Source organism: Zootoca vivipara, chromosome 16 (assembly GCF_963506605.1).
Source record: "Zootoca vivipara chromosome 16, rZooViv1.1, whole genome shotgun sequence".
In the NCBI taxonomy this organism is placed as follows: domain Eukaryota; kingdom Metazoa; phylum Chordata; class Lepidosauria; order Squamata; family Lacertidae; genus Zootoca; species Zootoca vivipara.
Genome location: NC_083291.1, coordinates 34403626 through 34419897, shown reverse-complemented (window position 1 = coordinate 34419897; position 16272 = coordinate 34403626). Strand labels below are relative to the sequence as shown.

The 16272-nt window shown below is 47.6% G+C and overlaps 1 protein-coding gene across 3 annotated transcripts in view; it reads right to left on the bottom strand.

Moving 5' to 3' along the window:
- DENND1C (DENN domain containing 1C) overlaps window positions 1-16272 on the bottom strand; it is a 50527-nt gene that overhangs the window by 12959 nt on the left and 21296 nt on the right. For all 3 annotated transcript variants that reach the window (XM_060268704.1, XM_060268703.1, XM_060268702.1), the window contains exons 10-18: window positions 12874-12984; window positions 11775-11875; window positions 8447-8492; window positions 7863-7964; window positions 6777-6902; window positions 5660-5761; window positions 5343-5430; window positions 3633-3673; window positions 1174-1245 (exon numbers count right to left, since the gene is read on the bottom strand). In XM_060268704.1, coding sequence (XP_060124687.1) covers window positions 1174-1245; window positions 3633-3673; window positions 5343-5430; window positions 5660-5761; window positions 6777-6902; window positions 7863-7964; window positions 8447-8492; window positions 11775-11875; window positions 12874-12984 — 789 coding nt within the window. The remainder of the gene's footprint in view (window positions 1-1173; window positions 1246-3632; window positions 3674-5342; window positions 5431-5659; window positions 5762-6776; window positions 6903-7862; window positions 7965-8446; window positions 8493-11774; window positions 11876-12873; window positions 12985-16272) is intronic.

The following is a 16272-nucleotide window of genomic DNA, read 5'->3' as shown; positions in this document are numbered from 1 at the left end:
AACATTTTGGAAGTTGAACGGACTTCCGGAATGGATTCCGTTTGACTTCCAAGGTACGACCGTACTTAAAAGCACATTCAAAGCACATTCTTTCCCTGAAAGAATTCTGGGCAACGTAGTTTGTTAAGGGTTGCTGGGAACTGAGGGGATGCCCATCAAACTTGCAGATGACTCCAAACTGGGCAACTAATGCTGCAGAAGACAGAATCAGGATTAAAATAACCTTTACAGACTGGAGAACTGGGACCAGACAAACAGAATGAAATTCAATAGGGTTCATAAGGTTCTACACTGAGGAAGAACCAGATGAACAAATATAAGATGGGGAGCCTGGATTACTAGCAGTGCATGTGACAAATCTGGGGTCTTAGTGGACCACAAGCTTTAACATGAGGCAACAGTGTGATGCAGTAGCAAAAGATAGCTAATGCTGTTCTAGGCTGCATCAATCGAAGTCTAGCGTCGAGATCAAGGGAAGCAATAGTATCACTCTACTCTGCCTTGGTCAGACAACACCTGAAGTCTTGTGTCCAGTTCTGGGTGCCGCAATTTAGGAAGGATATTGACAAGCTGAAATGTGTGCAGAGGAGGGGAATCAAGACTATCAAGAGTCTGGAAACTAAGCCTTATTAGGAACAGTTGAGGGAGTTTGGGATGTTTAGCCTGGAGAAAAGTGGATATGAGAGCCATCTTCAAATATCCAACACATAGCTGCCAAGTCTCCCGTATTCCCCGGGAAATCCCCATTTTTCCAGCTGTTCCTAGCTGAAAAAACAGATTTTTTTGTTTTTTCCCGGTTTATTCTGGCACGGCGGCCATTTTGGAACTGGGCGGAGCATGCTCAGAAGCGACTTTTGATGCTGCTCTGCCCAGTTCCAAAATGGCTGCAGTGCGACTTCTGGCGCGGCGGCCATTTTGGAACTGGGCAAAGCAGCATCAAAAGTCACTTCTGAGCATGCTCTGCCCAGTTCCAAAATGGCGGCAGCGCTACTTCCGGTCTGCTACTTCCACCTGGTCCCTTATTTCTCCGACAGCAACTTGGCAGGTATGCCAACGGGCTGTCACATGGAGGATGGAGCAAGCTTGTTTTTTCTGGGGGTAGGACCCAAACCAATGGCCTCAAGTTACAAGAAAGGAGATTCTGACTAAATACTATGAAAAAAAATGCCTTACATATTGATATGCATTCCTGACAGCTGGATTGGTCTTGTTTTTCATGGTACTTATCAGGGCTCCTCCACCTTTCTAAGGAGAGAGAGAGAGAGAGAGAGAGAGAGAGAGAGAGATGAAGCATAGGCATCCATCTATTAGGAACAGCACATTCAAAAGACACTAGTGGGCAAGGATGCTATGCAAGGGAGCTTGATATAATTGATATAATTCCCGGCCATTGGGACAATCATTTGATGTGCAGGAAGGAAGCAAGTCCCCCGGCCTGTGTGTGTCGGCTTGTGCAAACTGCAGTCCATAAAACAAATAAATATTAAATTTTATTTATACCCCGCCCTCCCCAGCCAAGGTCGGGCTCAGGGCGGCTAACACTAGATATAAAACAACTGATTAAAATACAACTTAAAAACAATATTAAATACATTAAAATTAAAATGCAGCCTCTTTCTTATTTATGATTATTAAAGGTAAAGGTAAAGGGACCCCTGACCATTAGGTCCAGTCGTGACCGACTCTGGGGTTGCGCGCTCATCTCGCATTATTGGCGTATAGCTTCCAGGTCATGTGGCCAGCATGACAAAGCCACTTCTGGCGAACCAGAGCAGCACATGGAAACGCCGTTTACCTTCCCGCTGTAGCGGTTCCTATTTATCTACTTGCATTTTGGTGTGCTTTCGAACTGCTAGGTTGGCAGGAGCTGGGACCGAGCAACGGGAGCTCACCCCATCGCGAGGATTCGAACCGCCGACCTTCTGATCAGCAAGCCCTAGGCTCAGTGGTTTAGCCCACAGCGCCACCTGGGTCCTTATGATTATAACTTAATAATAAATAATTAAAAATAAATAAATAAATAAATAAGAAACAAAAAAGCAAGAATCTTGTAAATTAAGTCACTACTACTACCTCCAAACCGCAGATCGGGTGTGTGTGCACTGATGTTGAGAAGGAGATTCATGCTCTGACTCTTAGCCATTAAATTTCACCAGCCCACATCAAGGACCAAAACACAGAGCTCAGAGAATCCAGGAGGCCTGTGCTCACCCTGCCCTGCCTGGTGGATTGGGCAGAATCGCACCATTGCTTTCTTGGCTCCAGACCCTGCTCCAACTGCAATTCCCTCTCCCGGGATCCTGACCTCTCCCACTCTGCTACACTTAATGGTGGCTCATGGTTGGGTGAATTCTACTCATTGCATGGGACGCAGGTGGCGCTGTGGTCTAAACCACTGAGTCTCTTGGGCAGGGGTCGACAAAGTTTTTGTGGCTTGGGCTGGTTCACGGTCCTGCAGACACCGCGGTGGGCCGGAGTGTGTGTGCATGCAGGAGCAAATGCTACTTCTGGCGCTCCTTCCGGCGTGGAGGAGGCATGTGCAGCTTCCCATTGGCTGCAGGAGCTTCCTGCAGCCAATGAGAAGCTGGCCAGCATTGCAGAAGGCGGTCCCCGCTCTGCTCTCCGCAGCGCATGGGAGACGACTGAGTAGGCAGCAGGGGTCCATGGGCAGATTAAACGACCCCCATGGGCTGCTTGTGACCCATGGGCCTTAGGTTGCCAACCCCTGCTCTTGGGCTTTCCAATCGGAAGGTTGGAGGCTCAAATCTGCACCATGGGGTGAGCTCCCATTGCTCTGTCCCAGCTCCTGCCAACCTAGCAGTTCAAAAGCACACCAGTGCAAGTAGATAAATAGGTAAGGCTGCGGCAGGAAGGTAAACGGCATTTCCGTGCACTCTGGTTTCCGTCACAGTGTTCCGTTGCACCAGAAGCGGTTTAGTCATGCTGGCCACATGACCCAGAAAGATATCTGTGGACAAACACCAGCTCCCTTGGCCTGAAAGCGAGATGAAATAGTCGCCTTCGGCTGGACTGAACCGTCCAGGGGTCCTTTACCTTTTGTTTACCTACTCATTGCATGGTCAACGGACCCAGACATCTAGAGCTGGGCTTGGATCTGGAAGACAAGGGTTCAAGTCCCACATCTGCCAAAAGCGGCTTTGGGCAAACCCCTTTCTTAGGTTTTCTTCTTCAACAGCACAAGCATGTTTATGGCCACACTGTTAATAATCACAGCAAGACTTTTTTGTAGCCTCTCTCAAGATAAAAATACAAAACCAAACCTCCCTGAAGTCAAGTCACATTTTTTAAAAGATGAGAATAAAATGTGCTGAAGAGCTTTACATGTTTGTGTGGAATTATCCTGAGATGAATGTTATTTATCCCTGTTTTTGTTCCACTGCTGTTTTATCTTCATTTATTCCTAGTGTGGTCTTTCACGATACTTTATGGTGGGTGACTTTTTAATCAAATGTCCCAATTTTATAATTTCACGCTTATATTATGTAAGCTGCTTTCTGGGGGCTTGGCCCTAAAAGACAGCCTAGGAAAGACCTCAGCGCAAACAAAACAAGTAGCTGTGAGGAAAAGAGATAACAAGGTAAAAGAAGATGGATGGTGCTTCATTAATTTACCTTTAAGTTCTCCACCCATAGCTGATAGGAATGCATGCTACCTGGGGAGGGAAGAGAGCACAGGTGAGGACAGGTGAGTGTCCCTGAGGGCCTTGACTTTGCCTTCACAGAGATTTGAACTGTATATTCAGAGTAACTCCTTATATCTGCCCACCAATATACAAAGCACCCATTCCCTGTGAAGAACTTGATGCAGAAAGCAGCCCTGAACACATTCCCTACACAGAAAGGCTCCTAAATGTAGCGCGAAATGTGTGGGTGGGTGCTGGTAGGGAAACGTCATGGGATTCCCACAAACTGATCTACTTACCGTACTTATTTTATTGAAATTCTATACCAGGCATCCCCAAACTTCGGCCCTCCAGATGTTTTGGACTACAATTCCCATCATCCCTGACCACTGGTCCTGTTAGCTAGGGATCATGGGAGTTGTAGGCCAAAACATCTGGAGGGCCACAGTTTGGGGATGCCTGTTCTATACCACTTGAAGGGGAAAACCCCTCAAAGCAGTTTCCAAAAAGAAGAAGATAAAACAATATACTTATCACTAAAAATGTACAACCGCAATTTAAAATATTTGTTTAGTCGTTTAGTTGTGTCCGACTCTTCGTGACCCCATGGACCATAGCACGCCAGGCACTCCTGTCTTGCACTGCCTCCCGCAGTTTGGTCAAACTCATGTTCGTAGCTTTATGGATCATTGATCATTGATCCCCTTCATGGATCAATGCCTTGTCATGGTGAAGGGGCTTGAATAACTCAGACAAGCTATGAGCTATGCCATGCAGGGCCACCCAAGATGGACAGGTCATAGTGGGGAGTTTTGACTAAACGTGATCCACCTGGAGAAGGAACTGGCAAGCCACTCCAGTATCCCTTCCAAGAAAACTCCATGGACAATTTAAAATATACAGAAGATTAAAATAGGGTTGCCATATTTCAAAAAGTTGTTCAGTTTTTTTTTGGGGGGGGGGTGGCCAAGTTGTTGAGCTTTCCTTAGGTTTTGAGCCATTTTTAAGGGAAATTGCCAAAAGCGAACTGCCAACATGGGTTGCCAATACAGATTTTCATGGACATTTAAGCGACCTTTTCCCGGCTATATCCAGGAAATTCTGGACCTATGGCAACCCTACCTTAAAATCACCATAAAATAAGACGGAAACTAATTAAAACTCCTATAGACTTTCCAAACATCTGAGTAGGCTTGTCTGGGTCAACCCAGCCAGAGGGGCAGAGTATAAATAATAAAATAATAATTCTTATTATTAAATAAGAATGTATTCAGCAGACACCAAAAGGAATACCATAAAGGTGCCAGCCTGATATCAATAGGCAGGGAGTTCCAGAGTTTGTATATCATTGGAAAGTGTTGCTAACCACACCTTCCTAGTGCCCTAAGGCTGTATCCAATTAAGTTACACTCAGGGGAGACCCATGGACCTAAGTGAGTCATGTCCATTGCTTTCTATGAGTCTACTCTATGTCAGAGTAACTGGTTACAATCCCTAATGTGGAAGCATCCTACAATCTCAGGAGTCTCCCAGTAAATTCTTGCTCTCACTTCGCTGTTGTCAAAGCTTAACCTTTGAAGTACCCCCCAAAGGGAGGTGTGTTGAGGAGGCCATACGACCTGTGGCTCGGTGGATCGTTTGTGGATCCATTTCCATGTTTATCAGCTGAAGAGTAAAAGCAAGTGAAGTTCTGCCCTACCTGGGGACAGGCTTCTGTTGATCTCCTGCTCAAAGAGGTCAGAGAAGTCCTCTCCTGCATTCAGCTTCTCCAGGCGGTCATCTACGAACTGGTGGAGTTGAGGTTGGGTGCAGTGTTGGGGAGAGAAACAAAGGAAGCCATTAGAAAACAGGCGGGAAGAAGTCATCTTCCACGGGAGAAGGAAGCACACACAGCGTCAACAACTGGTACACACAAGGAAGGGGAGAACAGTTCAATGCCTTCTGTCTGCCTGGCCATTTGATAGTGGTGCTCAAATTGTGGAAGAGCATCTTCTTTGTTTCTCCATCAGCCCATACCTGCTTGAAGAGCTGCAGGTGCACGGCCCGCTGGAGGAAAGCCTGCATGGCACAGGAGCCTTGTTGCAAGAAGGTGTCTTTGCAAAAGGAGATGGGCTCTCCCTGCAGAGAGAAGAGAGAGAAGTTGGGAGGTAATAGTCAGTGTGGCTGGAGGGTGGGAGAGAGAGAGACGCTTGCAAGCAATATAGGTTAAGGTTACCAGGTTTTTTCCAATGAATCTGGGGACAATTTAATTAATTCATTCATTCATTAAATACTACACGTTCGGGACACTGATGCTGCAGCGATGGTGGTGGCAGGGGGGCGGCAGCCACCTTGACCTCAACCACCATGTTTCTCGTTCCTCCAAGGCTTCTGTCTTCTTTCTCCATGAGCCTGGGCAGCCCCTGAGTGGTTAGTTCTTCGGTGGTGGTGGGGAAGCCGTGTGCTGTGGGTCAGGCATGGAAGGTGGAGAAGGAGGGCTGAGAGCAGCGGCAGTGGCAAGGCTCGGGCAGCGCGATGCCTCCTTTTTCATCTGAGCAGCCCCAATCCCATTCCTACTAGCTGGGAAGAGAGGCTTCCCTTTGCCTAACTGAAAAATCCCTGCCCCCTCCTGCTTGTACGCAAGCTCTGATAGGCAGCGTGAAGCCTCCCTTCACAGCTGAGAGATCCCCCCCCTTGCTCCTGCTTGCACGCAAGTAGAAGTTGGGAGGCTGCTCCGATGGGCAGCATGAAGCCTCCCTTCGCAGCTTAGTTGCTGGGGTCAGGGAAGGTGGAGGCAGCCCAGAAGCTGCATCTTAGTGCCCCTACACCACCACCATCATATGGGGACTTCCGAGCAGCTCCTGAAGCCAGCCAGAGCCAACTGCTCCGGGCTGCTGAGACTGCCACAGCTGCATTTCCCGGGGACATTAGATGAAATCCGGGGACATTCCGGGGATGGAATATGTCCGGGGACTTATTTGCAAATCCGGGGGCTGTCCCCGGGAAATGGAGACGTCTGGTCACCCTAATATAGGTATGCATCGCAAGTGTTCACGTGGGATAAGGAGAAGTTGCTTCCAGGCAGCCTGTTTACTGAGCATCCATCATTGCTTCTTCGCACAAACTTTGAACCAAGAGGAGCCCAGCTACTCACCGGGTTGCAAACAAGAGCCTCGCGGTAGCTGCCAAACAGCAGTGCCTGTGCCCTAAGGAAAGCTCGGGCGACTCCATCCCCAGTAGTCGCGGTCTGTTTCTTCAGCTGGAACTTCAACAGAGAGACCTGTGCAGGGAGAGGAGGAGGGTTACAAGCTCTTCCTCGATCAGGGGGTCCTTCCATCAAATCGCAAGAGGGTGTCTCAACCACAATTTGTACCCAGAAGCCCTAACCAAGTGCCAGGGTCCTGTCATATGTCCCATTGCCGTAGGGTTGCCAAATTTCAAAAAGTAAGAAGAAGTCCCAGCAAAGGAAGAATCAATCGGAGCAAACAGCAATTTGGGTTTTTCATGGATTGCCATTTGTTCCGATTTAGAACTAAAAAGCGGGTCGTCCCTGGGAAAGGATCGGGGGAAGGGGGGTCGTGTTTTCTAGGCACATGACAAGCGCGAGTGTGGATGAGCCTTAAGTTAGGTCCATTGATTTTAATAAGTGTACTTTTTGTAAAAACCCACTGTATGGGAGTTATGTGGCAATCATTAGGAGTTTATGACCTTCTTCTGTATGGGATGTACTGTATCTGAAAAAGCTCAAAACCTGAATTGTTTTATGAATCGTATGTGGAAGTTAGAGAGTTAAAGAACAATACTAAGCAAAAATAAAAATAAATGAACTCTCTCTCAAATAGCTCAACTCCCTCTGTCAGAACATAGCAGAAAACTGCAATTTTCACACATTGGCAGAATAGCCCAAGAGTTTATGCAGGGCCATTTCCCATCTTCCAGTTCTGCTAATACATTTTCAGCTGATAGATTTTCTGAAAAGAAGAGGGGGCAGCAATGAATCAGTTGCTTTAAAGTGGAAGTTTAGTACTGGAAGCTAAACTTTGCATACATAAAAAACAACTGTTAGAAGATAGCTGTGATAATTCGAAGCAGTGGGGAAGAAGAGGGGCTATCAGTGGGAGAAAAGAATAAAGGAAGGAAACCACCAAGGACCCAGGGTGTTCAGAAGGACATCAAAACTACCTGCACTATAGTTTATTATTGATATTTATCATCACCATCTTATGAAATCAATACTAACTACATCACTTGGGAGGTCTTCCAGGTCCTGGAAGGGTGACTCAAAGGTGTTGTTGTCGATGTTGAGAATGACGACATCTTCCAGGGCCTTGCTCCTCACTCTCTGGAAGAATCAAAGACAAAAAGAGAGAAACTAAAAGAGAGACACTGCTTGCTCTTCTATTCACTGCCTTTGGAAACCGCTGTCATGAATGTTAAATGTGACCCAGCTCCACCTGATCTCTCCAGGAACAGCTGGAAAAACGGGGATTTCCCGGGGAAAACGGGAGACTTGGCAGCTATGGACTGAAGTATGGAACAAACAGACTTTGCTCAACAGTACCGTACAGCCTACACTACGAGTGACCACAAAATGGCGGCTGCCCTGGGTGTCGAGGTTCCGTTGATGTTGACCAGAGTTTCTTCCCACCCACCCACCCACCCACCCTGTCCATCCTCTTGCACCTATTCATGGAACATGTTGGCTCCCCTACTCTTCATTACATGGATGTTCTGTGCCTCTGGGGCCAGGGATTGCAGGACTCAGCTGCAGGCTCATGAGAACTGACCTGTGAGGCCAGGGGCAGAATAGATTGGCAAGCTTACCTCCATGAAGCTGGTGTGGATTCCTATGAGGTAGGGCATGGGGGCACTGTCGAAGAAAGGGAGGAAGGAAAGAAAGTCAGAGCTGGTAACAGATTTGGGTGGGCTCAGAACCGTCCAGATTGCGTCCCCTAGCCATGGACAAATTAGTTCTTCTTTCCACCTCTCCTCCAACCCCGCCCCCCAATAAATACCCTCTATTTAAAACCTTTTCTTATGAGGCAATTATCAATATTTTTATTTATAGACATTTTTATGAACATATTATTTAGCTGGTTTTGCACCCCCCCTTCACCTGTGCCCCAGCGGTGACCTTCCTCACCACCCCCTAGCTACGGCCCTGGCCACCCAGGCTCCATTGAAGCCTGCCTGACTTACTTTGCCCCTAGAGCCATGGGGCATGGCCTCGAGAACAGGGAAAAGTCCTTCTGTGGGGAAACACACGCAGGCTTAAAGCAGATCAGATAGGTAAGGGCTTTCCAGGGAAAACAATGATACTTCTAAGCACTGTCTTTCATATTTCTCTCTCTCTCTCTCTCTCTCTCTCTCTCTCTCTCTCACACACACACACACACACACACACACACACACACAAAAAAAAAATATGAAATTTATGTCTTTAAATACACCAAAGATTCCTGCTTTTAATGTTCATTGAAGTTCGCAGCTCACATTTCTACCTTTGCAATGAATTAGGCACAAGGTCCTCTTGTAAACACCCCTAGGCCCTGGGAGGGGACCCAGGTGGCACTGTGGGTTAAACCACAGAGCCTAGGGCTTGCTGATCAGAAGGTCAGCGGTTCGAATCCCTGTGACGGGGTGAGCTCCCATTGCTCAGTCCCAGCTCCTGCCCACCTAGCAGTTCGAAAGCACATCAAAGTGCAAGTAGATAAATAGGGACCGCTCCGGCGGGAAGGTAAATGGCGTTTCCGTGCGCTGCTCTGGTTCGCCAGAAGCAGTTTTGTCATGCTGGCCACATGACCTGGAAGCTAGCTGCGGACAAACGCCGGCTCGCTAGGCCTATAGAGCAAGATGAGCGCCGCAACCCCAGAGTCGGACATGACTGGACCTGATGGTCAGGGGCCCCTTTACCTTTTGTAACCACCCCTAGGCACTGGGAGGGGTCCAAGCCTCGCCACAGCAGATGTCAGAGACATGGGGGCAAGCCCAGGGGTGGGAGTACAGGGAAACACTTCTTTTTCTTTTGTTCAACTTGATGCTCCACCTTTCGGTCCTCTGTCTACAACAGAGACTTGATTTGAACTAGGTAAAGGTAAAGGGTAAAGGGACCCCTGACCATTAGGTCCAGTCATGACCGACTCTGGGGTTGCGCGCTCATCTCACATTATTGGCCGAGGGAGCCGGCGTATAGCTTCCAGGTCATGTGGCCAGCATGACAAAGCTGCTTCTAGTGAACTAGAGCAGCACACGGAAACGCCGTTTACCTTCCCACTGTAGCAGTTCCTATTTATCTACTTGCATTTTGACGTGCTTTCGAACTGCTAGGTGGGCAGGAGCTGGGACCGAGCAACGGGAACTCACCCCGTCACAGGGATTCGAACTGCCGACCTTCTGATCAGCAATCCCTAGGCTCTGTGGTTTAACCCACAGCACCACCTGCATCCCTACTGCGTCCATTTGTCTACAACAGAGACTTGATTTGAACTACAGCTTCCCAAATCACAGCAGCGGAGACTCAGATTGTCAGGATAAGAAACAGCAACCGGCTGCTGAGGGTCTATGCATGGTGCCTACCTTGCTCTTGCTGTTGATTCTTTGCAGACATCACCATCGCTACCTGTTTATTTATAGGCCATTTTCCCAGCAACCCCCCCCCCCAAGTCAGATGCCAGGAACAGAGTCGGATTGAGGTTTGATGAGGCCCTAAGCTACTGAAAGTAATATGTCCAGCTGTCTTTTGTCAACAACAAATTGTGGCTGTTTTTTGTGTAGAATATATGCTATATGGTAATTTATGGACCTAATAGGTATCTAAAGCCATTTGCACATAACAAAATCTGTATTTTTTCAAAGTATGTGTTGAACTGAAATACAATTAAGAAGAAGTATATTAATAGTGTTGTGACAACAAATAGTGAAATAATTATTAAGCTCTAACTTAAAATGATGGGGGCCCATTACCTACATCATAGGAGCCTACACAACACAAAACACTGTTGCTGTATGTAGGTTTTATTTTATTTGTTTTGTATCTTATATTTTGGAAATGTACATTCAGGTGTTTTTTCCCCTTTACATTTTTTTGCCCCCCCCCAAAGAGAGTAGGGCCCTAAGCTATAGCTTGTTTAGCTTATATGTAAATCCGGCACTGGCCAGGATGATCTGAGCCTGTATATCTCTCAGTGAAGCACTGGTTGGAAGGTACTGGGTGAGGGCAAAGGCAGATTTAGGGCAGTAGTGTGGCTGGTTCTGCCACACTGGGAGGGAATTTTGAGACCAAAGTCCGCCCCTGTGGGGAGGGGGTTCAGACCACGCAAACAGGAAAACAGATAAAAACATTGGCAGGATTGTTGTAAGAACCTGCAGTCTTATAAGAGCATATATTTAAAGCAGATGAATAAACGAGCAAATTCCGTTAATTTAGATGTGCAGAAAATATTAAAAATAAGGAACTGCAGAAAGGGGGGGAAGGAAGTCGAGTTTTGAAATGTCAAAATGATTGTAAAGTTATTGAAATGTATAAAATTGAAAATCATAAATAATTTTTTTAAAAAAACAGGACCACGCAAACAGGAACAGGGTCTCTGTTCTCAGGGGGTGCCTCATAGCCCTGTCTCTCCCCACATCCATCTGGCTCCTAGGAAATCTGACAGGCTTCTAAGTTTTATTTAAATGGCTGGGTCATTGGGCATAGGCTCTGGGAGACAGCTCCCCCCCCCAGACACACCCTGTGGCTTCCCCCCCCCCAACACGACTATGAGGTGTGGCGCTCATCTCGCTTTCAGACCGAGGGATCCGGTGTTTGTCCACAGACAGCTTTCCAGGTCCTGTGGCCAGCATGACTACACCACTTCTGGCGCAATGGGACACTGTGACGGAAGCCAGAGCGAATGGAAACGCCTTTTACCTTCCCACCACAGTGGTACCTATATATCTACTTGCACTGGTGTGCTTTCAAACTGCTAGGTCGGCAGGAGCTGGGACAGAGCAACGGGAGCTCACCCTGTTGTGGGGATTCGAACCGCCGACCTTCTGATCGGCAAGCCCAAGAGGCTCAGTGGTTTAGACCACAGCGCCACCCGCTCCCAACTTTCAGTCTTACCCCCTGCCCTGCCCAGTTTTTCAAAAAGAAGAAACGTAAAGTTCTCACCAGCAGTAGTCAAGGAGGTGCGAAGGCAGCACTGGGATGTAGATGTGCTGCCAGTGCATGGGATATAACATGGAGAGGGATGCCTGAACACAGGCTGTGAGCTGCAGGGAGAGAGAGGGGGGGCGTTAGGAAATTTCCCTTAGGATGGCCTGACTCTGCTCGGAAGACCAGAACCACCCTCCAAGTTACAGCCTGTGCCTTACAGGTGGATTTAGCCCCTGTCCTCTTCCTGAAAATTGCCAGGATTTTGGCCTGACGTTTTGGGGTCTCCTCCAGATTCAGGAGGTGGGTAGGTGGGTGTCAGGCTAGCCCATTTTCCACTATGTCACCACCGCTAGACCTCTCCCTACCAGGCAGCCTCCCCCCCCCAACTCCCAGACCTCTGCCCCTTGCAATTTGGGGCTTGAACCACAGGAGACCTGGCAGGGCCGTCTCAAGCCGGTCGGGCGCCCTGGCACGGAGATCGCTCCGGCGCCCCCGCCCTGGCATAGCTGCCAAGTCTCCCGTTTTCCCTGGGAAACCCCTGTTTTTCCAGCTGTCCCCAGCCGAAAAAACAGATTTTTTTTTGTTTTCCCCCGGTTTATTCTGGCACGGCGGCCATTTTGGAACTGGGCGGAGCATGCTCAGAAGCGACTTTTGGTGCTGCTCTGCCCAGTTCCAAAATGCCCGCCGCACTACTTCCAGTATGCTACTTCCGGTCCGGTCCCTTATTTTTCAGAGAGGAACTTGGCAGGTATGCGCCCTGGTGGATGGGCAGGTGCAGCACGGCTTCACCGTGCAGCGTCCTCCTGCCGGCCCAGCGCCCTGGCGCCCCACGCCACCATGACTACCCCTAGAGCCGGGCCTGAGACCTGGCAACTTTCTCCTCCCTGAGACCTGCAACCCAGCTGTACAGCTGCAAACACAACGTTTTGAGAGTGTTTTGAATGTATTCTACAAATGTGACACTAGATGGCGATGGTGAGCTAATGGGAAATTTTATATATACTATACACACATACACAAACACACACACTGTTTTTCCTAAAGCATTATCGCAGCATTTTTTATATGTGTCTAGGTTCCCCCCTCCCCCCCCAAAGCATCCACTTGCCCTCACCGTGCTGAGTTTTCTGGTGGTGAGCAGGATCCGTCGCTCGTGGAGGAGGCTTGCATACAGGCGCAACATGTTGTTTGCATCCACGGCCACAACAAATTCTGTCAGGTTCCTCTGTGGGAAGGAGCCAATGTCCGGTTAGGCTCTCCAGTGCAGATTTGGCACAATGTCCCCCTCCCCCAATTGTTCTCTGCCTTCTGTTGTACTCTGTGTCACCCATGGCAGTACAATGCACCCAGCTCTCTTATTTCATCTTCTGTTGTCTTTGTTCTAGGGGCAACAGGACACCAGGAAATGCCCAGCCTCAGCACAATGTCCAGGCAGAAATCGCTTTAATGTCTGGGAAAATCCAGACATATGGCAACCAATCTCGGAAGTGTAGATTTTAGCACATTTCCTTTTAAAAAAGCTCAAAAACATCATGTGTTTTTTGTGGAGTGGGGCTGGGGAGATTTTTTTCAAAAAAGCTCAACATTTGGGGGCAAAACCTTCATATTTTTCGCGCGCACACAAAAAAGCTTTGCCATAAAAAGCACAACACCATTTGTGTTCACTGGGTCCATCTTGTAGGAGATGGATTGAGGACTAAATCTGTAGATGGAGATTTAAACCTCCTATCCCACGCGTGTGGGAGAAATACAAAGGGGAACACTGTGTATCCAAATGCATTTTGTAAATTATCACTCATTGGAGCTGCAGTCTCTCCTTTCTTAGTGTGGACCAGCTGTTTCCAATGTCTATGTACCTCACCTCTATTTGCCTAGAAACTAGTTACAGGTAGGTAGCCGTGTTGGTCTGAGTCGAAGCAAAATAAAAAAATTCCTTCAGTAGCACCTTAAAGACCAACTAAGTTTATATTTTGGTATGAGCTTTCGTGTGCATGCACACTTCTTCAGATAGATTAGTGTATCTGAAGAAGTGTGCATGCACACGAAAGCTCATACCAAAATATAAACTTAGTTGGTCTTTAAGGTGCTACTGAAGGAATTTTTTAATTTTGCCTAGAAACTGTTCTGCTTAATAGCATCCTGATGGTGGTGTATTTTGACTACTGGAGTGAAATCATGGTCCTCTCCCTACTTTTGGCATCTAAATCAGTGCTGCCTACTCTTGACAGTTGATCTCCAGCAGAAGTCTTTCTCCCATCAACTGCTGCCTGATCTTCTGAAACCGAAACAATGGGCCAATGCTGCCAAAACGTGCAGAGTTCCAATGTGATGCAACACAGGCAGAACACGAAGGCACAGAAATAACCAAAGTCTTACTGTATTAATAGGAAATAAGGTAATCGCAAAGTACAGGCGATACACGGTGGATCAGCAACGACGCGACAGACAGGTTGCCGGCGTTTAAGACCTGTTTCGCCCAATATTGGGCTTCTTCAGTGGTATCTTCTTTAGTGAAAGTACAGTTTCTTATTTAGGCTTAGGCCACAGTGTTTTCTTGTTAATTTTGCAAATTCAGCATCTTGTATTCTTTATATTCTTAGTTAGAGGAGAATGAGGTGGCCTAAGCTCCTGGGCGAAACAGGTCTTAAACGCCGGCAACCTGTCTGTCGCGTCGTTGCTGATCCACCGTGTATCGCCTGTACTTTGCGTTTACCTTATTTCCTATTAATACAGTAAGACTTTGGTTATTTCTGTGCCTTCGTGTTCTGCCTGTGTTGCATCACATTTGATCTTCTGAAACAGCAGGGATTGGACCAGGGACCTTCTGCTTGCGCGTCATGTGCTCTGCCATTGAAATACAATCCCTTTCTCTCCTCTTACATCTCTTGTGCTAGGAACAGGTCCAGCTCTTGCATTGCTTACCTGTCACACAGCTGTTTAAAGTGCAGCAGCAGCCTGTCCACAAAAATGCAGCAAAAATCCCCATCTTGCCCTCCTATTCCCACTTTTCACAATCCCCTCCTTCAAAAAAAAAAACAGACAAAAAACAATCCCCTCCTTCCCCTAGGTTGCACCTAGAATCATAGAGTCATAGAATCATAGAGTTGGAAGAGACCACAAGGGCCATCCAGTCCAACCCCCTGCCAAGCAGGAAACACCATCAAAGCATTCTTGAAACTATGGCTGTCAAGCCTCCGCTTAAAGACCTCCAAAGAAGGAGACACCAACACACTCCTGGGCAGCAAATTCCACTGTTGAACAGCTCTTACTGTCAGGAAGTTCTTCCTAATGTTTAGGTGGAATTTTCTTTCTTGTAGTTTGAATCCATTGCTCCGTGTCTGCTTCTCTGGAGCAGCAGAAAACAACCTTTCACCCTCCTCTATATGACATCCTTTTATATATTTGAACATGGCTATCATATCACCCCTTAACCTTCTCTTCTCCAGGCTAAACATACCCAGCTCCCTAAGCCGTTCCTCATAAGGCATTGTTTCCAGGCCTTTGACCATTTTGGTTGCTCTCCTCTGGACACGTTCCAGCTTGTCAGTATCCTTCTTGAACTGTGGTGCCCAGAACTGGACACAGTACTCCAGGTGAGGTCTGACCAGAGCAGAATACTGTGGTACTATTACTTCCCTTGATCTAGACGCTATACTCCTATTGATGCAGCCCAGAATTGCATTGGCTTTTTTAGCTGCTGCATCACACTGCTGACTCATGTCAAGTTTGCGGTCTACCAAGACTCCTAGATCCTTTTCACATGTACTGCTCTCAAGCCAGGCGTCACCCATCCTGTATTTGTGCCTTTCATTTTTTTTTGCCCAAGTGTAGTACCTTACATTTCTCCTTGTTAAAATTCATCTTGTTTGCTTTGGCCCAGTTGTCTAATCTGTTAAGGTCATTTTGAAGTGTGATCCTGTCCTCTGGGGTATTAGCCACCACTCCCAATTAGGTGTCGTCTGCAAACTTGCTCAGGATGCCCTCAAGCCCATCATCCAAGTCATTGATAAAGATGTTGAAGAAGACTGGGCCCAAGACCTGACTTATGTTTGCCATTCATTGCACATTATACTCCTGCCCGCTCCCCAACTCTGCTTGGAGAAAATGCCCTTTTGCAATGAATCACTCTTCTCTCTATTCTGAAATCTTCGTAGCATTGCCAGACCATGTCCTTTCCCAGCCCATTCAGGGCTCATCCAGACTTCCACTTTCCCCACCGTTTTCCCCTGGAGAAACCCATCCTTTACCGCGGAATTGGAGCAACTGTTAACTGGGTTTCCTGCAGTTTGACCTCTGCTCCAATACAGTGTGGAAGAGTGAGCTTCCTGGGGAAAGCAGTGGTGCAAAGAGAAAACCACATATCTAGTAAGCAGAGGACAAGCAGAAAATCTCTCAGAATCATGCTTTCTAGGCACAGGGAAAGCAAAAGTGTGGGTAATCTCTCCTTGCCGCTCCACTGCAACAAGAGCTATCATTTCCGCAGTCATGCAACACACAGAATCTACAGCCTGCT